Here is a 15324-nt window from a genome sequence, read left to right on the forward strand (position 1 = left end):
CCTCCGAAGCAGGGCTGCAACTCGTCGAAATGTTTTGTCTTTGCACCACTGCCGGCGCTTTTGGTTGTCAGAACATGAGATGAATAAACCTGAAATGCCTAGAGTTGCAGTGATTCCAGAAAGCGACTCATCGACAATGCTTTGAGGTTTTTGATTTTGTGAAAATAATTTCGAGTCGCTTAAGTCGCTGTCAGACGAATCAAATCAATTGATGGATAATAAATATTTGAGCGTTTGGTGAACACAAAATCCGAAGATGGAATAAGGTGATAATCTGCGAAATATCTCTTAAACTTCCTACAGAAAGTCTCTAAGAAGTGAGAAAAGTATAAACGATACTAGAGCCAGGAAGAGAGCGACGTTTTTCTGAGTGCAACTTAGCCGAGACACGCAGTGATGAATTTGACCCTGTCAGACGTTCCGAGCATTTGCAATAGCTGTGAACTTGCGTGAAGGTGTCATTGGGTAAAAAATATGGCTTCCTTAGTGTTGATAATGCGTGATATTCCCTCAAAAGCCCGTAAATCGTGCTAAGAGTGTGCAAAAGTGGCTGAATATGCAGAGTGCGTTGCTCGGCTGGGTCTGAAGTCGTTGAGCACCTGCTGAAGAGGTCAGGATTGGGGCGCGTCTCCCGTCGCATGGGATGCGTGGTCTCCCGAGGACATTCTAGGAGTGTCCCTGTCCCCACACCAAAGTAGCACGCGCCCGGCGCCCAGACAGTGAGAACTGTGCATTGATAAGGACGATAAGACGAGTGGTATGCGAAAATGGCAGTGGCCGGATCGTCGGACGCTGCCGGAGAGCTTTGCGCCGCCAGTGGAAGCAGCACGGCGGGCTGGACGGAGTTCTGCGAGCGCCACGCCAGAGCGGCCGCGTCGGACTTCGCCAAGTCCTGCGTCCACTACATGGCTAGCAATTTGCCCGAGGCGGCGCGCAGCACGATATCGCACAGGGACTTCATGAGGAAGTTCATCGAGTGCTTCTCAGATCACTTCGACACGGAGTACAATCGACGGAGGGCGCATCACAAGGTAACCCATCAGGCCTGGGCGGGTGAGACGGTATTTCTACATGATTTTCGTGTGTGTTTTGCAGACTGGAAATGGAAATGCCATTGTTCTTGAGGAGAGCGACTACTCAGAAGACACGGAATCACCTAAAATTACGCACAAGCCTTTCTTCAGGCGGCTCTCGTTCAAGGGACTCCGCAAGGGGAAGGTAAGAAACGGGGCAATTCGCACTAGACAACCTTGATGTGTGAGCTGAGAATTTATCAGGCTAATCCTCAAGTTATTTCCGACAAGAGAATCGCGTGTGTGTGTCATCGAAAGGGGCGTCCAGATTATCAAAACAGTGTCTTCAAATTGGAATTTGGCTTCTCGCCTAATAGCTTTTCCTCACTATTTTCAGGCCTTCTTCCACAAACAACACTCAGACGAGGCTGAACTGGCCACGGCGCGTCAGTCCAAGACGAAGCTCTCGAAGATCGTCGTGGAGTGCCGAAAGGAGGGCTATGTGAACTACTTGACGCCGGAGAGCCTCGACCAGCCGGGAGGGATTCACAAGTGGGAGAAGTGTCGCCTGGCGCTCGTGAAGACCGTCGGTGGATACATGCTAGAGTTCTATTCACCTCCAAAGTCACAAAAGGTACAACTTCTGGCCTCTTTTCCCATCGAAGAGCTCTCTGTTTATGCGTATTGTCTCTCTTGCAGCCTCGCAGCGGGGTTTTCTGCTTCCTGATATCGGAAGCGCGGGAGACAACGGCTCTAGAGATGCCGGATCACGAGAATACGTTCGTGCTGAAGGCGGACAACAACATGGAGTACGTGATTGAGGCTCACGACACGGACGACATGCGAAGTTGGCTGGCGACCATTCGGTATTGCATGAGAAGCACTCCAACCAGTCAACTTCCACCAGCTGATCAGACCCTGTCGTTGGTCAGCGCGGCGCCAAATGCCACCGCAACGCCCATTCCTGGGCCCGATGTCACCTCCAGTCCGGCGCCGGAGATTCCGCCGCGACGCGCTGGCGAGAGAATCTCGTCGTCCAGCAACTTCGAGCTGACCGAGGGCGATCTCGAGCCTGTCCATGAGACTGATACCGATCTGACAGCCATGATGCGCGAGTATCCGTGGTTCCACGGAACACTGCCGCGCTCGGACGCTGCCCAGCAGGTTTTGCATGGTGGCGCCGGTGGGCACGGAGTGTTTCTGGTCAGGCAGAGCGAGACGCGCAAGGGGGAATTCGTCCTGACGTTTAACTTCCAGGGACGCGCCAAGCATCTTCGAATGACACTCAATGATAAGGTGAGGAATAAGGTGAACGGCGTGCAGAGTCAAGCACTCACGTTTTCTGTGTGGTCTTTTCAGGGCGAATGTCGAGTGCAGCACTTGTGGTTCCCAACCATCACAGAAATGCTCGAACACTTCAGACAGAATCCCATCCCACTGGAGTCCGGTGGGACGGCGGATGTGACGCTGACGGAGTACGTGGTGCATCAGCCGCCAGTCCAAGTGACCTCCACTATTTCACCGAGACATGTGAGATAGCCCCAAATGAGGCGCCTTACATTTCCAAATTGTCGTCAAATCAGTGTCAGTGTTGCTAGTTTTTATTTTATGTTGTTATATCTTTAGTTGTCACGAATCGAGCTCGCGAGTTTTTTCCAAATGCTTGGCATATTTTCACAAAAATTTAATCAATTTGGTGTTGATTTGCCTAATTTGAATATATCGTCTGTAGAGAGGCGTTTCGATGATAGAATCGACGGGAGGCATTGAGCTGCGTGACGATGCATTCCAATCATTGCTTCTTCCTCTTTACAGCCGACTCCAAATATCATCACAATTGGCGGGAGTGTCAGAGTGAAGACTTGTGATCTGGAGCTGCCACCTCTAATTGTCCAAGCTCCCACTCCGACACAAGCATCACAGCCGCATTCATCACAGAGTAATTCAGACAATGACACCGGACGCGCCGTCAGCAATCAGTACAGTTTTGTCTAGTTGCAGTCCGCGCAATGGTGGAAATTACACGATGCCAATTTCAAGTCACAACTTTATTGTGGATTGCGGTGAGATATTGTATATTTTAATCCCTCAAATTTATCGTCATTTCTCTTCACTTTGTGCAGACACTAAAGAGAAGGAATAGTGTTGAGGCGGCTCAGCGCTTGGCTGGGAGCTCTTTCGGCTCATCGCTGAGCCACCTCGTTAATTTATGTATCAATTTAAAGTGCCATAGCTCTACAACAGATTTCTTACGTGAATTTGAGTATGCATAACATTTGGCGTGGCGCAGGGATGAGTCACAAAGTTTAGGATCTTTGTAAAAAGAGAAATATTGATTGATAATATCAAATAATAGTCTTGGTATGGATGTGAAAAAGCATATATTGTAGCATTTTGAGCTGAAACTCTTGTCTAGGTTTTCTTCTGAGTCTATTCTTGAATGTCTACAAAAAAAAACCAACAGACAGACTATCATGGGCGTAGGCAGGATTCGAGCAAGAAGGCGGCAAATCAATAGTATAAATTCTTCTAGAAATGCATCTTAAAGGGAAAGTCCACCCCATTTGATGGGACAGCCAATAGTTCCTCATGAAGAAGTTGAATATTTATGCTTTAGACTGGTTTTGGTTACCTTTTGAGTAGGGGTAAGTGGGGCAGCTTCAGATTCAAAATGCTGTTCCAACTTTAGGATTTTTTCTTGAAAAATCGGCTGAATATATTGAAATGATCACAACGCTCAAATAAACTCTCGTTTATTGAGCTTCAGAAAATGCCTTTCATTGGGCATTAAAACTGATCCTTTTTCCTCTACAGGAGAATGAAAATAATATTGTAATTTATCTGAAACTGCCCCGCACGGGGATGTTTCGGATTGCTCTGGGGCAGCTTCAGATTTTCACTTATATTTACCTTAAATTCCATTGTGGAATTGTCGAATCGCGGGCAAATGATCACTTTGGTTTCTAATCTACACACTGAAACTGTTTAATTCCCTAAAAATCGCCTTTAAAGTAATATTTTCGCGACTTTTCTGGACCCTTGCACGCACTGTCAAAATGTCTGAGCGAAAAGCAAGTTGCCCGTCATTTTTCCTGTATCGCAACGCCACCATGCGTGAGTGGTGGCAACTTGACGCGCGCACGCGAAAATGTGCTTCTCGAAATTTCTGCTCTAATCAGTGATTTTCGCGTGTATTTTCTCACTTTTCAACTAAGAAGTCGTTTAACGTGATGAAGCAATGCAGCACAGAACGGCACTTTGTGAAAAATCTTCAATATTTGCCACAAGAAAATTTCGACCGTGATGTTGCGTCAGACTGTCAGAGCGCGCTGTTGTCAGTCCGTGGCGATCCGAAACTGCCCCGTGTGCAGTGTTTGTGCATTTTCCACCACCCACTGAAAAGGCCGTGCCAAGGAGGAAAAGTTCGGGCACATTTAGAATCTCTACTTAACTCTCAATAACCTTTGATTGTGTTTCACGCGAATTGTGGCTTTTTTAATGGAGAAAACACGCAATCAATTCGGCAGCAAAATTCTAGTTTGTGAGTGATTTTCAATTTTCACTTATTTTATCTAAACAACAAAAGCAATCCTGAGCAAATTTTCGTCAATTGTAGTCCTTAAGGACTACAAACATTGTGTGAAGACCAGGAATTTATTCATGTGAAAATCTCTGAGAAAATTAAGAAATCTGAAGCTGCCCCAATCTGAAGCTGCCCCATTTACCCCTATAACAAACAAGATTCTGAGCAATTTTTGTTTTGTTCGTTGGTGGAAAATTCCCATTTTTCTTCGTTCTGACTAGATTCATCCGGCTTGAGTTCCATCATACAACTTTCCTGGGGATTTTGACTCTTCATATTCCAAGCAATTAAATTTCTTTTCAAAAAGATAAATACTCTAAGAAATTTGTATGCAGTTTAAGTGGATGAGGGATGAAATGTTCAGCCTTGCCGAGGACAGTCGCGCCTGTTCGCCTTATTTTGGCTACACCCATGCACACACTATGTATAAATATGACATTATAACAAATAATATAATAGTCGGTTGTGCAATATTTGTAGCATTATGATTTGCAGAGTTTATATCTTGATATTCAACCTATCCAATTTATATATGCTTTTAATTGAAAAAAATGGTCTTTATGTAGTTTGTAAGGATATTCAAAGTGAAAATGATTATTTTAAGCTATGATTTCACTTCCTCCTAAAAGATATTGTATAAAGTTGAGGACTTCACATTACGAATTGCGCATCTTCAGGATTTTTATTGAAAAAACAACAACTCTGGTACAAAGAGAAAAGATTTAAGTTAGGAGAAAACCAACTTCCTTTCCCAACTACAATAAAAAGCGATGACAGACTTTGTTTGCAACTTTTGTGTTCTGATAAGAATTCCTATTTTTCAAAATAATAACAAGAATGATGAGATGAAAAAGTTGCGTTTATCTGTCCGTATCCTCAGTCAGAGACGTGATGAAGTACTTGAGCACGCCGTAAGAATCGTCTGGATTGTTGACGGTGGTCTGATTGTTCCTCCTCATGCTCCTCATGGTGTTTTCAGGCACGTTGCGGCCGATCAGGATCTCGATGCTGAGCAGTCCTGTTGTGTACAGCGTGAGGGCGCCTGTGTGGGCGAAAGCCAGGCATTTGGAGGCGAATCTGATGTGCGAAGTGCGATACTTTGCTTGCACGTCGCGCGTGCAGTTGAAGCTGATGATGTGATTGCTTGTCTTGGCCAATTGGACTGTGGCTTCAGCTTCAACTTTTCCTGTGGCGCGCAGCAGGAAGAAGGGCTCTTTCGGACTCAGCAGAATCTCCACTTCCTCAGAAGCGACGTCGATCTCGCTAAAGAGGAGTGAGAAGTTGCTCCCGCCCATCAGGACGCGATTGTAATCCATGGGTATGGAGTGCTTGTGAAAGTTCAGCGTCTCGCCGAAGATCTTTGTCTTCAGCTCAGCTTCAATGGAGATATTTCCGTCGTGGCCATTGAAGGCGAGCGTGACTGGAAAGGCATCGCCGCAGTAGATCATCACGACCGTGCACTCGTCGTCTGGAGTCATCCGCAGACATCCTGACAGGGTGTTGAGATTCAGGGCGAAGCTTATCGGAGTACTTTCGGCACTTGGTTTCAAAAAGAATTGTGTGAACCACTCGCGAGGGATGTAGAAAGACGCCTGAAGACACAATCCGTCCTCGACAGTCATTCTGACGCCGTCTTTCTCCACACCGAAGATCACGTCCTTTGTGTCATCAGCAGTTGTCAGGGCCTTCAGAATCTGCCTCAGAAGCTTCACATGACTCAGCGTGGCGCCGAAGACAATGTCCTCCTCCTGTGGCTTAGACATCGTGGCCACAATGATCAATATTTCTTCTTAGCCGATGGCGTAAAACTGCTGTCGAAGTACTTCATCAACTGAATGGCCAGGATATGCTTGCACTGAAAGTGTGTCGCGTTGGCGTAGAACAGCCGCTTGAATGCTGGACAGCGACAGATCAGGGAATTCTCGGCTAAGTGATAAAAGTTTCCCTGGCCGCCCTTAATCTTGAACTGCTGGAATTCACCAGGACATTCAGTGCAACGCTGCACACGCTTTTCCTTCAGGATATCTATGGCCTTCTGCACGCTGTTCCCGTAGATGATCTCCAGCTCACGAAACTCCTTCGCGGGAACTGCAAAAAATGAGGAAAGATCAGAAAACTTTACTTCCGGGAAACTCTTATTACCTTTGAACTTACAATGAGTGGGAAATCCAGATTTCTTCTCGTATTCCTTATCAAACTCACGGAATATGTTATCACGTAGTTTAAAGAGAATCGTACTGGCGTCTGCAAGGCTTATGTGCTGCTTCCTGGACACACAAACAGAAGAATTCATCCCAAAATGTTGCGAAATAATAATGCGTATTCGCGCCGGTTTTGTTTTCGCTTCTTAAACTCGCGTGTTGACATGCAAGAGGAGTTCTTCTATAATCCATTCAGCACGACACGAAACAAGACAGGCAATATTTTACATCTTTTCAATTTCATGCAAAGGGACTCAAGTGGATTGTTTCCGTCATATAGTGAAATGTATATCCAACTCAATGATATATCAGTATTTGAGAGAATATTCCTCAAGTTACGAGTATTTTGTGAAATGCTTTGCCCTCTGTTTTCTCACTTCGAAACTGTTTCGCATTGCTACCAATGGCGCGAAACTCGTCGAAATTTCGATTCTCCGCAGCGCTCCATTTCGCGCACGGTCAGTAGGGAAATGAGCATTTGACATTTTGTACGTGATATAAAATTCTCAGGCTTGATTTTCTAGTTGTTCCGACAAAATTGTCCGGGTATTTTATATTAAATGTCAGAGCCTCAATCTTCGCTATTACTAAAAAAGCAATTAGCTGGTGAGTACACACGAGATGGGGGCGCGAGAGCTGGGCGGCCGCGGAGCGACTGGGCCCCGAAAGGCGAGAGAAAATTCTCATGGATGCGTGGTGTCGGAAACATCGACGGCTTTGTTCGCGATACAATGCAATCCGTGGGCATAAAAAGTGCCACTTATTCCTCGAGAAATACTCTCGCCGATGCACACCAGCGGCAATTGGCATCGGGGGCAGTTTCGAGGGGAGATCTTGGGCGCTGTGGCAGGTCGATTGGGCAGAAAAAATCAATATCGGTCGTCATTTTCAATGTGCGACCATTTCGTTTCATGCGATGAGAGCATTTTTGTCGGCAAAATTTGCGATTTGGTGAATTTTGCGGGGCGAAAGCCACACATTTAGCCGGTGTGCTGTGCGATTTTGGGGCCCCGCTGGCGCAAAGCGGTGACTAAAGTACTGAGTCATGGAGTTGCGGTGTGAATGGAGCTTTCGAGAAGTAATTTGTCAATAAATTTTTCTCTTCTCTTTTCAGAGCTGAATAAAAATCCCGTGGAGGGATTTTCAGCTGGATTAATTGATGAAAATGACATATTCCGATGGGAAGTACTTATCATTGGACCTCCGGACACACTTTAGTGAGTATCAAACGCATAAAATTGTGATTTGTCTGCGCGATGGGATTGAAAAGCTTCCACCACACTTCGCCTCGCCTAACCTCACTTTCGCGCACTCTTCCGGGTGAGCTTTTCATCTCACTCTCAGGATGGATTCTGGCGTGGAAGAGCTATTATTAGATCCTCTACAGATTTGCCATCTCTGATATTTATTGTGTCTGGGCATGGCTGGCGAATGGGCGAAATGCTCATTAATCACTCACTCAAGTGTGCGAATTTGAGGGGCGGTGAACATTTCCATGGCGATCCCTTCAGTTCATCGCATGCTGGATCGCTATCAAGATGAAGAGATGGTGCCCAGAAGCTCGTGAAAATATTCTAAATTCCGTCACGTGGCCGAGGCTGAAGATCAGCTATGATTAGATTGCGGAAGCTGAGGCTAAAGATCAAGGGCGTCTCGAGTGAACAGAGATCTTATTGTGATAAATTCCATAAATGCTAATAGTAAATATTCGTAAGAACGGCGCCAGATTGCGGACAAATTAGGCCTGTTATTGAAAACCTTGTGTGCATTCGACTTTGATGGTCAATGCTTATGGAACAACAAAACGTTTTATTAATTTGCTTTGACTAGCCTTATTTGAAAGATTTAATTTTATTCTTAAAAATATTTTTAAGTATCCATAAACCGCAATTTTACAGTATGAAAATGTTTAGAATAGAGAATGTAATAATTTTGGTCGAGATGCGTCCAAATATCTGCATCCTTAAGGAAGAGGAAGTTCGGAGAATCCTCGCGAAAGTGTCTCGAAACCGTGAAAACAGCAGAAAAGTGAAAAATCCCGGACTGGACTTGGGATCTGCGTGACTAACGGACTTTTCCTTTCAGCGAGGGTGGATTCTTCAAGGCCCACCTGTACTTCCCGAAGGAATATCCACTGCGGCCGCCGCGGATGAAATTCGTCACGGAGATCTGGCATCCGAACATTGAGAAGAACGGCGACGTATGCATAAGCATCCTGCACGAGCCGGGCGACGACAAATGGGGCTATGAGAAGGCATCAGAGCGCTGGCTGCCAGTTCACACGGTTGAAACAATTCTCATATCTGTAATATCAATGCTGGCAGATCCGAACGACGAGTCGCCGGCGAATGTGGACGCGGCGAAGGAGTGGCGAGAGGCATACCCGGAGTTTAAAAGGAAAGTCGCTAGGTGTGTCCGGAAATCGCAAGAGGATAGCTCGTAGGAACCTATTGAATGAAATACTAATATTTTGAATATACAACAATTTACGAGGAAATGATGATGATGAGGAACATGAGAGAGAGAGAGAGAGAGTAAAATAAAATGAGATGAGAATATTGCTACTATTATTGTATTATTATTAATTATATTATTATTATATAGAAATGCAGAAACTACTCTAATAAAAAAAACCGATAAAGCAACATCAATAGAAGAATAAAATAAAGAAAAAAAACAACATAGTAATATACATATAATAATAATAGTAATAATATAAAAGCAAGATAAAAAAAAACTGAGAGAAAATCATCTGTAAAGCTTGGATTTGTCTTAAAAATTTTAAATACAATAATTATAAGTACATTAAGGGACAGAAAAGCGTAGGTTGAACTTGAACAAGAGAGAAAATTGAGGAAAATGATGAGAGATGTGTCAGCAATGATCTCTGTTAGAGGTGACATTTTTTAGGAGGAGAGAGAAGAAACATTTTCATACCCGAAACGAGGGGAGATTTCATGAAAATACCATGTTGAGAAATTTAACAGCAATAGAAGAACAAATTTTACTTTCATTCTAACTCCAAAAAAAGAATCATGATTCCACGTGAAGTGAATGTGAAGGATTTTCAAATAAACGAACCATATTTCAACAAAGCTCAATTTGTTTCTGCGTCTCAAAGTTTTGTTCATTTTTGCGCATTTTAAGGACGTCATCCAGAGTAATAATCTTTTTTTTTATTTTACATTTGTAATTTAGGTAATGTATAATAAAACTATGGATTTCATAATTGATCTTCATTATATTTTTCGTGTACACTTTTACATACAAGTCTCTTGTCACTATACAATTATGTATATTAAAATGCTTAGTGTTTCGGGGGTGAGGAAAGCGTTCAGCGGTGATGCAGAGAGAGTTAAAAATCATTAGAATCGTCTGGATGGCTGGTTAAATTCCTATGGCACGCACAGAATCTTTGGAACTTAGATGAACTTGAAGCACTTCTGCTTGTCGTGCGGAATGCGCGTCTTGAACAGTATTGAATCCGCTCTGTATTGGGTGTTCAGGAGCGGCGTGTACCCGAACACCCGACTGAAGAAGTTGATGCACTTGTGGCGCTCCTGGAAATGCGTGTCGTCCTCACTGAGCGACACGGGACAGCCAGGACAACGGAAGGTCCACCGCGAAGTCACCTTCACAGGCGGCTGGCGCGTCACGTGCGCCACCAGGAAGTTCATGGCGATGTCTTCGCAGTTCATGTACTCATCCACCTTATCCCTGATCGCCTGCGGCATCCAGTATGTGTAGAGATAAGTGTAGTATTTGTGAACGAAGGCAGCGCCCGTGAGAACCATACTCAGCTCGCAGCTGTAGTTTGAGTTGTAATTCCACGCCGAGTTGCTGTTCAAATCCCAAGCATGGAAGCGTCCCGGAAAGCCCACAATGCGATCCCTGTGTTCTCGCCACACGCGGAACCCAAACAGAATCTCATCGTGGCGTAGATGAGCATCGTCGTCCACAGAGAGAACAGCTTCCGTCTCAATTACGTCGAACGGGAGGAAGCGATTGTTCAGGGAGTTTCTGGGCGCTCTCACGACAGCCACGGGTACCCCAATGTCCGGCCACCGCAGATCCTCGAGCGGTGGCTTTGGGGAGTTCCACACCACAACCACTTTGTGCAGATAGGGCAGTCCATAGAGGCGCCCCAGGGAGTCCATCAGCACCTGCTCGCGCTCGTACGTCAGCATCACAATTGTGAACTGCTCTCGCGGATGATTTCCACCCAGAGCTTCGCTAAACTCCTTCCCAGCTCCGCCAATTCCTCGTCCAATCGGCCTGAAGCCCATGTGACTGCCTATGAACTTCGCGTCTGATGGCAGGACTGGATCGAATGGGAGCTGAGGATACAGGAAGAAAGGATCTCCCCAGTCATTCCACGCCTCTCGAGATTGCACCAGCAAAGCCGTGTAGTTCCTCCTGAACGCCGGGCTGGGATAAGGAGGCTCGATTGGCCCCAGAGACTCCTCAGGCTCCGCATCCAGAACTGGTGGGTCAGATTTCAGTGGCACGAAAGTTCCATTGAAGACACTCTGCGCCACGATGTTCTGCACAGGACGCGCTGGGATGCCCAGTCGATCTCTCAAGCTCGTCACAATGGTGTCCACTGTAGCCTGGACAGAGCTGAAGTATCTCTCCCAGAAGAGTCTCCCTTGACGTCGCATGAATAGCAAATCTGAGTCTGGAACTGCCCTCAGCAGAAAGTGTAGCTCTGTTATCCTCGCCCGTGGCAGCAAAATCACCGCTCGACGCCAGTCCAGAGTCTCAGCATATGGCAACTCCACCTGATCCCCGCCCAGAATCACAGGAATAGCTCCAGATCGCAGCGCTTCGTACAGGCGCGCCTGGAGATAAGTAGATGACACAATATGACGCTCTGGGGCGAGGATCAGAGCGAATGTGGACTCTTTCAGCACACTCCGTCGAGATGAATCTGTGCCACAGAGCGACCAATCCCGGAAGGGTGAGAGGAACTTCTGCTCAGTGGCCGGAATGCACTGAAATTGGAGCAGGAACTTGTCCTGCGTTCTGCCTGAAGCCATCTCAGTCAGATGCTCAACGATAAAGTCGTCGAGAGTCTCGGTGTCTCTGTCGACAACTCTGGATGTGTTCTGGATCTTCAGTTCCCCTTGGAAGGACATGAGATACTTTCTCCTCGCGGGCAGCATTGGGGCGCATTCCTGCCACACATCGCCTCCTGGTGGTCCCAAGATCGGTGGGATGAGCAAATCAAAGCCCCTCCTGAACTGCGAGGCTGCGAACGTCGATTGCACTATCATAGCCCGTCCTGTGTCCACTGTCTTTACAGCCAGAGCTGCTGTGGGTGTCAAATCCCTTCTGGCAAAGTTCAGGAGGACATGATTTCGGCCATCTCCACCCCAGAAAGGCAATTGCTGCAGCTTCCTGGCACTCAATCCCGTGCCATTCCGTGTTTCCGGCGCAGACGACACGGTGTATCTATTGTTGCGGACTGTCTCGTGTTCCGGCAGTGACTCCCCAGTGAGGACAAGAAACACGCACGCCGCTTTGGGATCATCTGTGAGATGCATATTGTATCCCAGCGTCTGCTTGATGGTAGTCTTCAAGAATCCGTCCACATCGAAGCCAGAACCCACTGCAGGGAATGAATCTGGATCGTATAGATAAATGGGAAAGCCAGAAGTCAAACTGCAGCGCGAGTGATCGAAGCAGGTGCTCATTTGACATTTTTCAGCCTCGCGGACGCTCGCCGGAGCGTTCTTGGGTGGAAGTTGAGCGGGAAACAGCGGCTTCGGAAGTGCCAGTTCTGGTGTATTTCGCAGCACTGCCTCCTGCTGAGCCACCTGAGCCTGCTCCACGGAGATCTTGAGGCGATCCAGCTCAGTTTGCTGTCTGGACATTTCCTGCTTCAGTTCGTCAATCTTCTGATTGTACGAACTGATGTCAAACTGAAGCTTCTGCCGTCGAGACTCCAACTCCCTCAGCTCCACAGAGACTGTTCCCTTAATCCGCAGCATCTCATCAATCCGCAGCTTGAGATCAGCTGCCCTCAGTGAGTTGAAGTCCTCAAAAGCCTCAAGTTGCGAACGAGATTTGTACACATTATTGCTATTTTCCTCAGCCTCCACCTTGAAAGCAGTAAAAAATAAATCAATCATTGGATGTTTTATCAACTGCCAGGCAATCTTCTCACTCACATTAACGACGTACAGATGCGTGATCAGGGCCACAGAGATGAGAATGAAGGAAACGGCGAAGACAATTCGGGAGATTTTCATGTGCTTCACTCGCTTCCACACGGACGGAGTGCCTCCACCGCCTCCAACCGGAGAATACACCACAGAGTTGCTGAATGCCATTCCTCGGCCTTCACTTTATCCCTCCAAGCACCCCAAAATCCTCTTCATTGCAATGTAGCAACCCAAATCCCGGAAATATTTGAGAAAACTGAAATGATGACAAAACGTGATGTGCATCCCAAAGATTTTAGTTAATTACCATATTTTCAAGGTCTTCACCTGAAATCTTCTCTGCACCGCACACTTCCGGGTATAGTGTGCACCCACTGTGAGGTCAATTAGGGCTGTTTTCAGGACTGTTCCATAAAAATTCAAGACTTTTCTTCGTCAGAGAAAATTGTAAATAAAAAGTCAAATACACAAGAGACAACTGCGCTCACCGTGGCGAACTCTGGAAATTCACCTCCGACTCGCCGACTTGACGAATATTCCCGCCAAATTTTTCAAACAAATTAGTAACGGTCTGAAGTGTTAATATTTTATTTTCTCTTATCACAATTTATGAACAAGCAATCTAGATTCAGTGTGATCCGACGGAACTTTCTCAGAAAGTGGAACACCATCAATTTTAAGATCCTTGAAGGGAAAAATCTTCAAAACTACGAAATTCAATTTTTCACCAAGTCTCGCTGAATACTTATTACTGACACTGGCGAAAACGATTTTAAAATGTTTGCCTCTCAGTTTCACATCCATGGTTTCAGGATATTTTCCTTCTGCGGTTTCCTTTGCCATAACCAACGTAGATTCGACAAAATGATAGGCAATATCTTGTCTACGATATTCCGGAAGAGTTACGCCATAGACAATTTCAAAGTAGTGATCAACGTTGTACATATCAAAGAGATTAATTTGTTTATGTTTGGCGATCCTGAAATTGAGAAGATCCTTTATCAATTTGTTTTCACTGTTATCTCTGAACTTCTCAAAGAAACTTTGCTCTCCAGGCTGAAGACGAGAATGAATATGACTCAAGCAGATTCCGATAATCTTGTTCGACCGCACTTCTCGAGCCACGACTGAGAGTCCTGCGAAAAGCACGGCTTTCACCATTTCTTCATACTCGAGACGTGCTTCCGAGGCTTCCGGTTTGTCCAACTCGAAGGCGATGAAAGTGTTGGCGCTCTTCATGTAACCTTCGCGCAAAACGTGCAAAACGCCCTCGAGATCCTCTTTTGGATTGCACAATTGAATTATGATTTCACCTGTGACACGTGTAAAACAGATATTTTAAAACTAAATCATGTCGAAAAAATATTATTCGTACCGTTGTTTATGGTTTTGAAAACTCTCATTTTGATTCTACGGTAAATTCCTGAGGGAAAATATAACACTTTCACCTAGAAAGAAGCGCAATAGACTGGGGTTTTGCGAATTGAAAAATTGCACTTTATCAGCAAATACTCTGTTCGTCAGAGTATTTAAATGTAGATAAGTGTCTACATAATCTACTACAAGAGAGCAAAGTGATAAGAAAATTTTCAGAGAGTAATTTTTTTATCCCCTTTTTCTCACTTTCGCAATGTCACTGAACATTCCCATAAGTCAATTTTTTATTATTCTTTCATTCAGTGCGCAAACAATGTAAATTTCTTGTTTAAGTTCTATGCTATATTATGTTCAATGTTCATATCATAAAGTTTTTTGTTCCTCTTCTACTGTGAAAAATAACCTTAATAAGAGAAATGTTTTTATTCGGTATAATACAACACATTATTTATTAGATTAGATTACAATTTCAGCACAAGCAACTTTGATTCTGTGTGATCTGATGAAACTTTCTCAGACAACGGCACTCCATTGACTTTAAAATCCTTCAAGGGAAAGATCTTTACTGCTACGAAACCAAATTTATCACCAATTTGTGATATATATTTAGAGTTGGTACTGGCAAAAACGATTTCAGGATTCTTTCCTCTCAGTTTAGCATCCATGGTTTCAGGATACTTTCCCACTGCAATTTCCCTCGCCGCACGGCTTTCACCATTTCTTCATACTCGAGGCGTGCTTTTGAAGCTTCCGATTTGTCCAACTCGAAGGCAATGAAAGTGTTGGCGCTCTTCATGTAACCTTCGCGCAAAACGTGCAAAACACCCTCGAGATCCTCTTTTGGATTGGCACACTTGTGGATTACGATTTCACCTACAAACAGGGATTTTAAGACAAAGAACACGTAAATTCTAATAAAGACTTCTACCGTTGTTTATGGCTTTGAAGACTCTCATTTTCCTTTTTTGCGAATTCAGGAGTGG

General features: G+C 45.2%; 6 protein-coding genes across 6 annotated transcripts; 2 read left to right on the plus strand and 4 right to left on the minus strand.

The window, feature by feature from the left end:
• The first annotated feature begins 466 nt into the window (after positions 1 to 466).
• LOC132259582 (SH2B adapter protein 1) lies at positions 467 to 3649 on the plus strand. Its single transcript, XM_059757281.1, has 6 exons — positions 467 to 1031; positions 1096 to 1218; positions 1411 to 1647; positions 1713 to 2309; positions 2373 to 2597; positions 2829 to 3649. The coding sequence occupies exons 1-5, from the start codon at positions 768 to 770 to the stop codon at positions 2550 to 2552; spliced, it is 1401 nt and encodes a 466-aa protein (XP_059613264.1). The 5' UTR covers positions 467 to 767; the 3' UTR covers positions 2553 to 2597; positions 2829 to 3649.
• A 1098-nt stretch (positions 3650 to 4747) lies between these two features.
• On the minus strand, positions 4748 to 7102 carry LOC132259873 (cell cycle checkpoint protein RAD1). Its single transcript, XM_059757718.1, has 2 exons — positions 6751 to 7102; positions 4748 to 6684 (listed from the first exon to the last, which is right to left on the minus strand). The coding sequence occupies exon 2, from the start codon at positions 6357 to 6359 to the stop codon at positions 5457 to 5459; it is 903 nt and encodes a 300-aa protein (XP_059613701.1). The 5' UTR covers positions 6360 to 6684; positions 6751 to 7102; the 3' UTR covers positions 4748 to 5456.
• Positions 6374 to 6889, minus strand: LOC132258081 (zinc finger SWIM domain-containing protein 7-like). The gene is made up of 2 exons (XM_059755190.1): positions 6751 to 6889; positions 6374 to 6684 (listed from the first exon to the last, which is right to left on the minus strand). Exons 1-2 carry the CDS (start codon positions 6887 to 6889, stop codon positions 6374 to 6376), a joined length of 450 nt encoding a protein of 149 aa, XP_059611173.1.
• Positions 7103 to 7277: 175 nt separating the features above from the next.
• Positions 7278 to 9329, plus strand: LOC132260026 (ubiquitin-conjugating enzyme E2 G1). Its single transcript, XM_059757967.1, has 3 exons — positions 7278 to 7403; positions 7912 to 8014; positions 8883 to 9329. Exons 1-3 carry the CDS (start codon positions 7358 to 7360, stop codon positions 9238 to 9240), a joined length of 507 nt encoding a protein of 168 aa, XP_059613950.1. The 5' UTR covers positions 7278 to 7357; the 3' UTR covers positions 9241 to 9329.
• Positions 9330 to 10018: 689 nt separating this feature from the next.
• On the minus strand, positions 10019 to 13439 carry LOC132259790 (exostosin-3). The gene is made up of 3 exons (XM_059757597.1): positions 13292 to 13439; positions 12971 to 13220; positions 10019 to 12901 (listed from the first exon to the last, which is right to left on the minus strand). Exons 2-3 carry the CDS (start codon positions 13130 to 13132, stop codon positions 10220 to 10222), a joined length of 2844 nt encoding a protein of 947 aa, XP_059613580.1. The 5' UTR covers positions 13133 to 13220; positions 13292 to 13439; the 3' UTR covers positions 10019 to 10219.
• A 97-nt stretch (positions 13440 to 13536) lies between these two features.
• Positions 13537 to 14459, minus strand: LOC132259953 (uncharacterized). Its single transcript, XM_059757847.1, has 2 exons — positions 14340 to 14459; positions 13537 to 14277 (listed from the first exon to the last, which is right to left on the minus strand). The coding sequence occupies exons 1-2, from the start codon at positions 14365 to 14367 to the stop codon at positions 13565 to 13567; spliced, it is 741 nt and encodes a 246-aa protein (XP_059613830.1). The 5' UTR covers positions 14368 to 14459; the 3' UTR covers positions 13537 to 13564.
• Positions 14460 to 15324: the final 865 nt, after the last annotated feature.

This window comes from Phlebotomus argentipes, unplaced genomic scaffold (genome assembly GCF_947086385.1).
Source record: "Phlebotomus argentipes unplaced genomic scaffold, Phlebotomus argentipes genome assembly contig_6, whole genome shotgun sequence".
NCBI classification, from domain to species: Eukaryota; Metazoa; Arthropoda; class Insecta; order Diptera; family Psychodidae; genus Phlebotomus; species Phlebotomus argentipes.

Bases quoted from the DNA above. Each gene is read 5' to 3' on its own strand.
- LOC132259582 (XM_059757281.1), top strand. From the start codon at position 768: ATGGCAGTGGCCGGATCGTCGGACGCTGCCGGAGAGCTTTGCGCCGCC. The intron at 1,032-1,095 runs GTAACCCATCAG...TGTGTTTTGCAG, and splicing joins GACGGAGGGCGCATCACAAG to ACTGGAAATGGAAATGCCAT. The intron at 2,310-2,372 runs GTGAGGAATAAG...TGGTCTTTTCAG, and splicing joins GAATGACACTCAATGATAAG to GGCGAATGTCGAGTGCAGCA.
- LOC132259873 (XM_059757718.1), bottom strand. From the start codon at position 6,359: ATGTCTAAGCCACAGGAGGAGGACATTGTCTTCGGCGCCACGCTGAGT.
- LOC132258081 (XM_059755190.1), bottom strand. From the start codon at position 6,889: ATGAATTCTTCTGTTTGTGTGTCCAGGAAGCAGCACATAAGCCTTGCA. The intron at 6,685-6,750 runs GTAAGTTCAAAG...CATTTTTTGCAG, and splicing joins ATCTGGATTTCCCACTCATT to TTCCCGCGAAGGAGTTTCGT.
- LOC132260026 (XM_059757967.1), top strand. From the start codon at position 7,358: ATGTCAGAGCCTCAATCTTCGCTATTACTAAAAAAGCAATTAGCTG. The intron at 7,404-7,911 runs GTGAGTACACAC...TTCTCTTTTCAG, and splicing joins ACTAAAAAAGCAATTAGCTG to AGCTGAATAAAAATCCCGTG. The intron at 8,015-8,882 runs GTGAGTATCAAA...TTTTCCTTTCAG, and splicing joins GGACCTCCGGACACACTTTA to CGAGGGTGGATTCTTCAAGG.
- LOC132259790 (XM_059757597.1), bottom strand. From the start codon at position 13,132: ATGGCATTCAGCAACTCTGTGGTGTATTCTCCGGTTGGAGGCGGTGGA. The intron at 12,902-12,970 runs GTGAGTGAGAAG...ACTGCTTTCAAG, and splicing joins CGCATCTGTACGTCGTTAAT to GTGGAGGCTGAGGAAAATAG.
- LOC132259953 (XM_059757847.1), bottom strand. From the start codon at position 14,367: ATGAGAGTTTTCAAAACCATAAACAACG. The intron at 14,278-14,339 runs GTACGAATAATA...CACGTGTCACAG, and splicing joins TTTCAAAACCATAAACAACG to GTGAAATCATAATTCAATTG.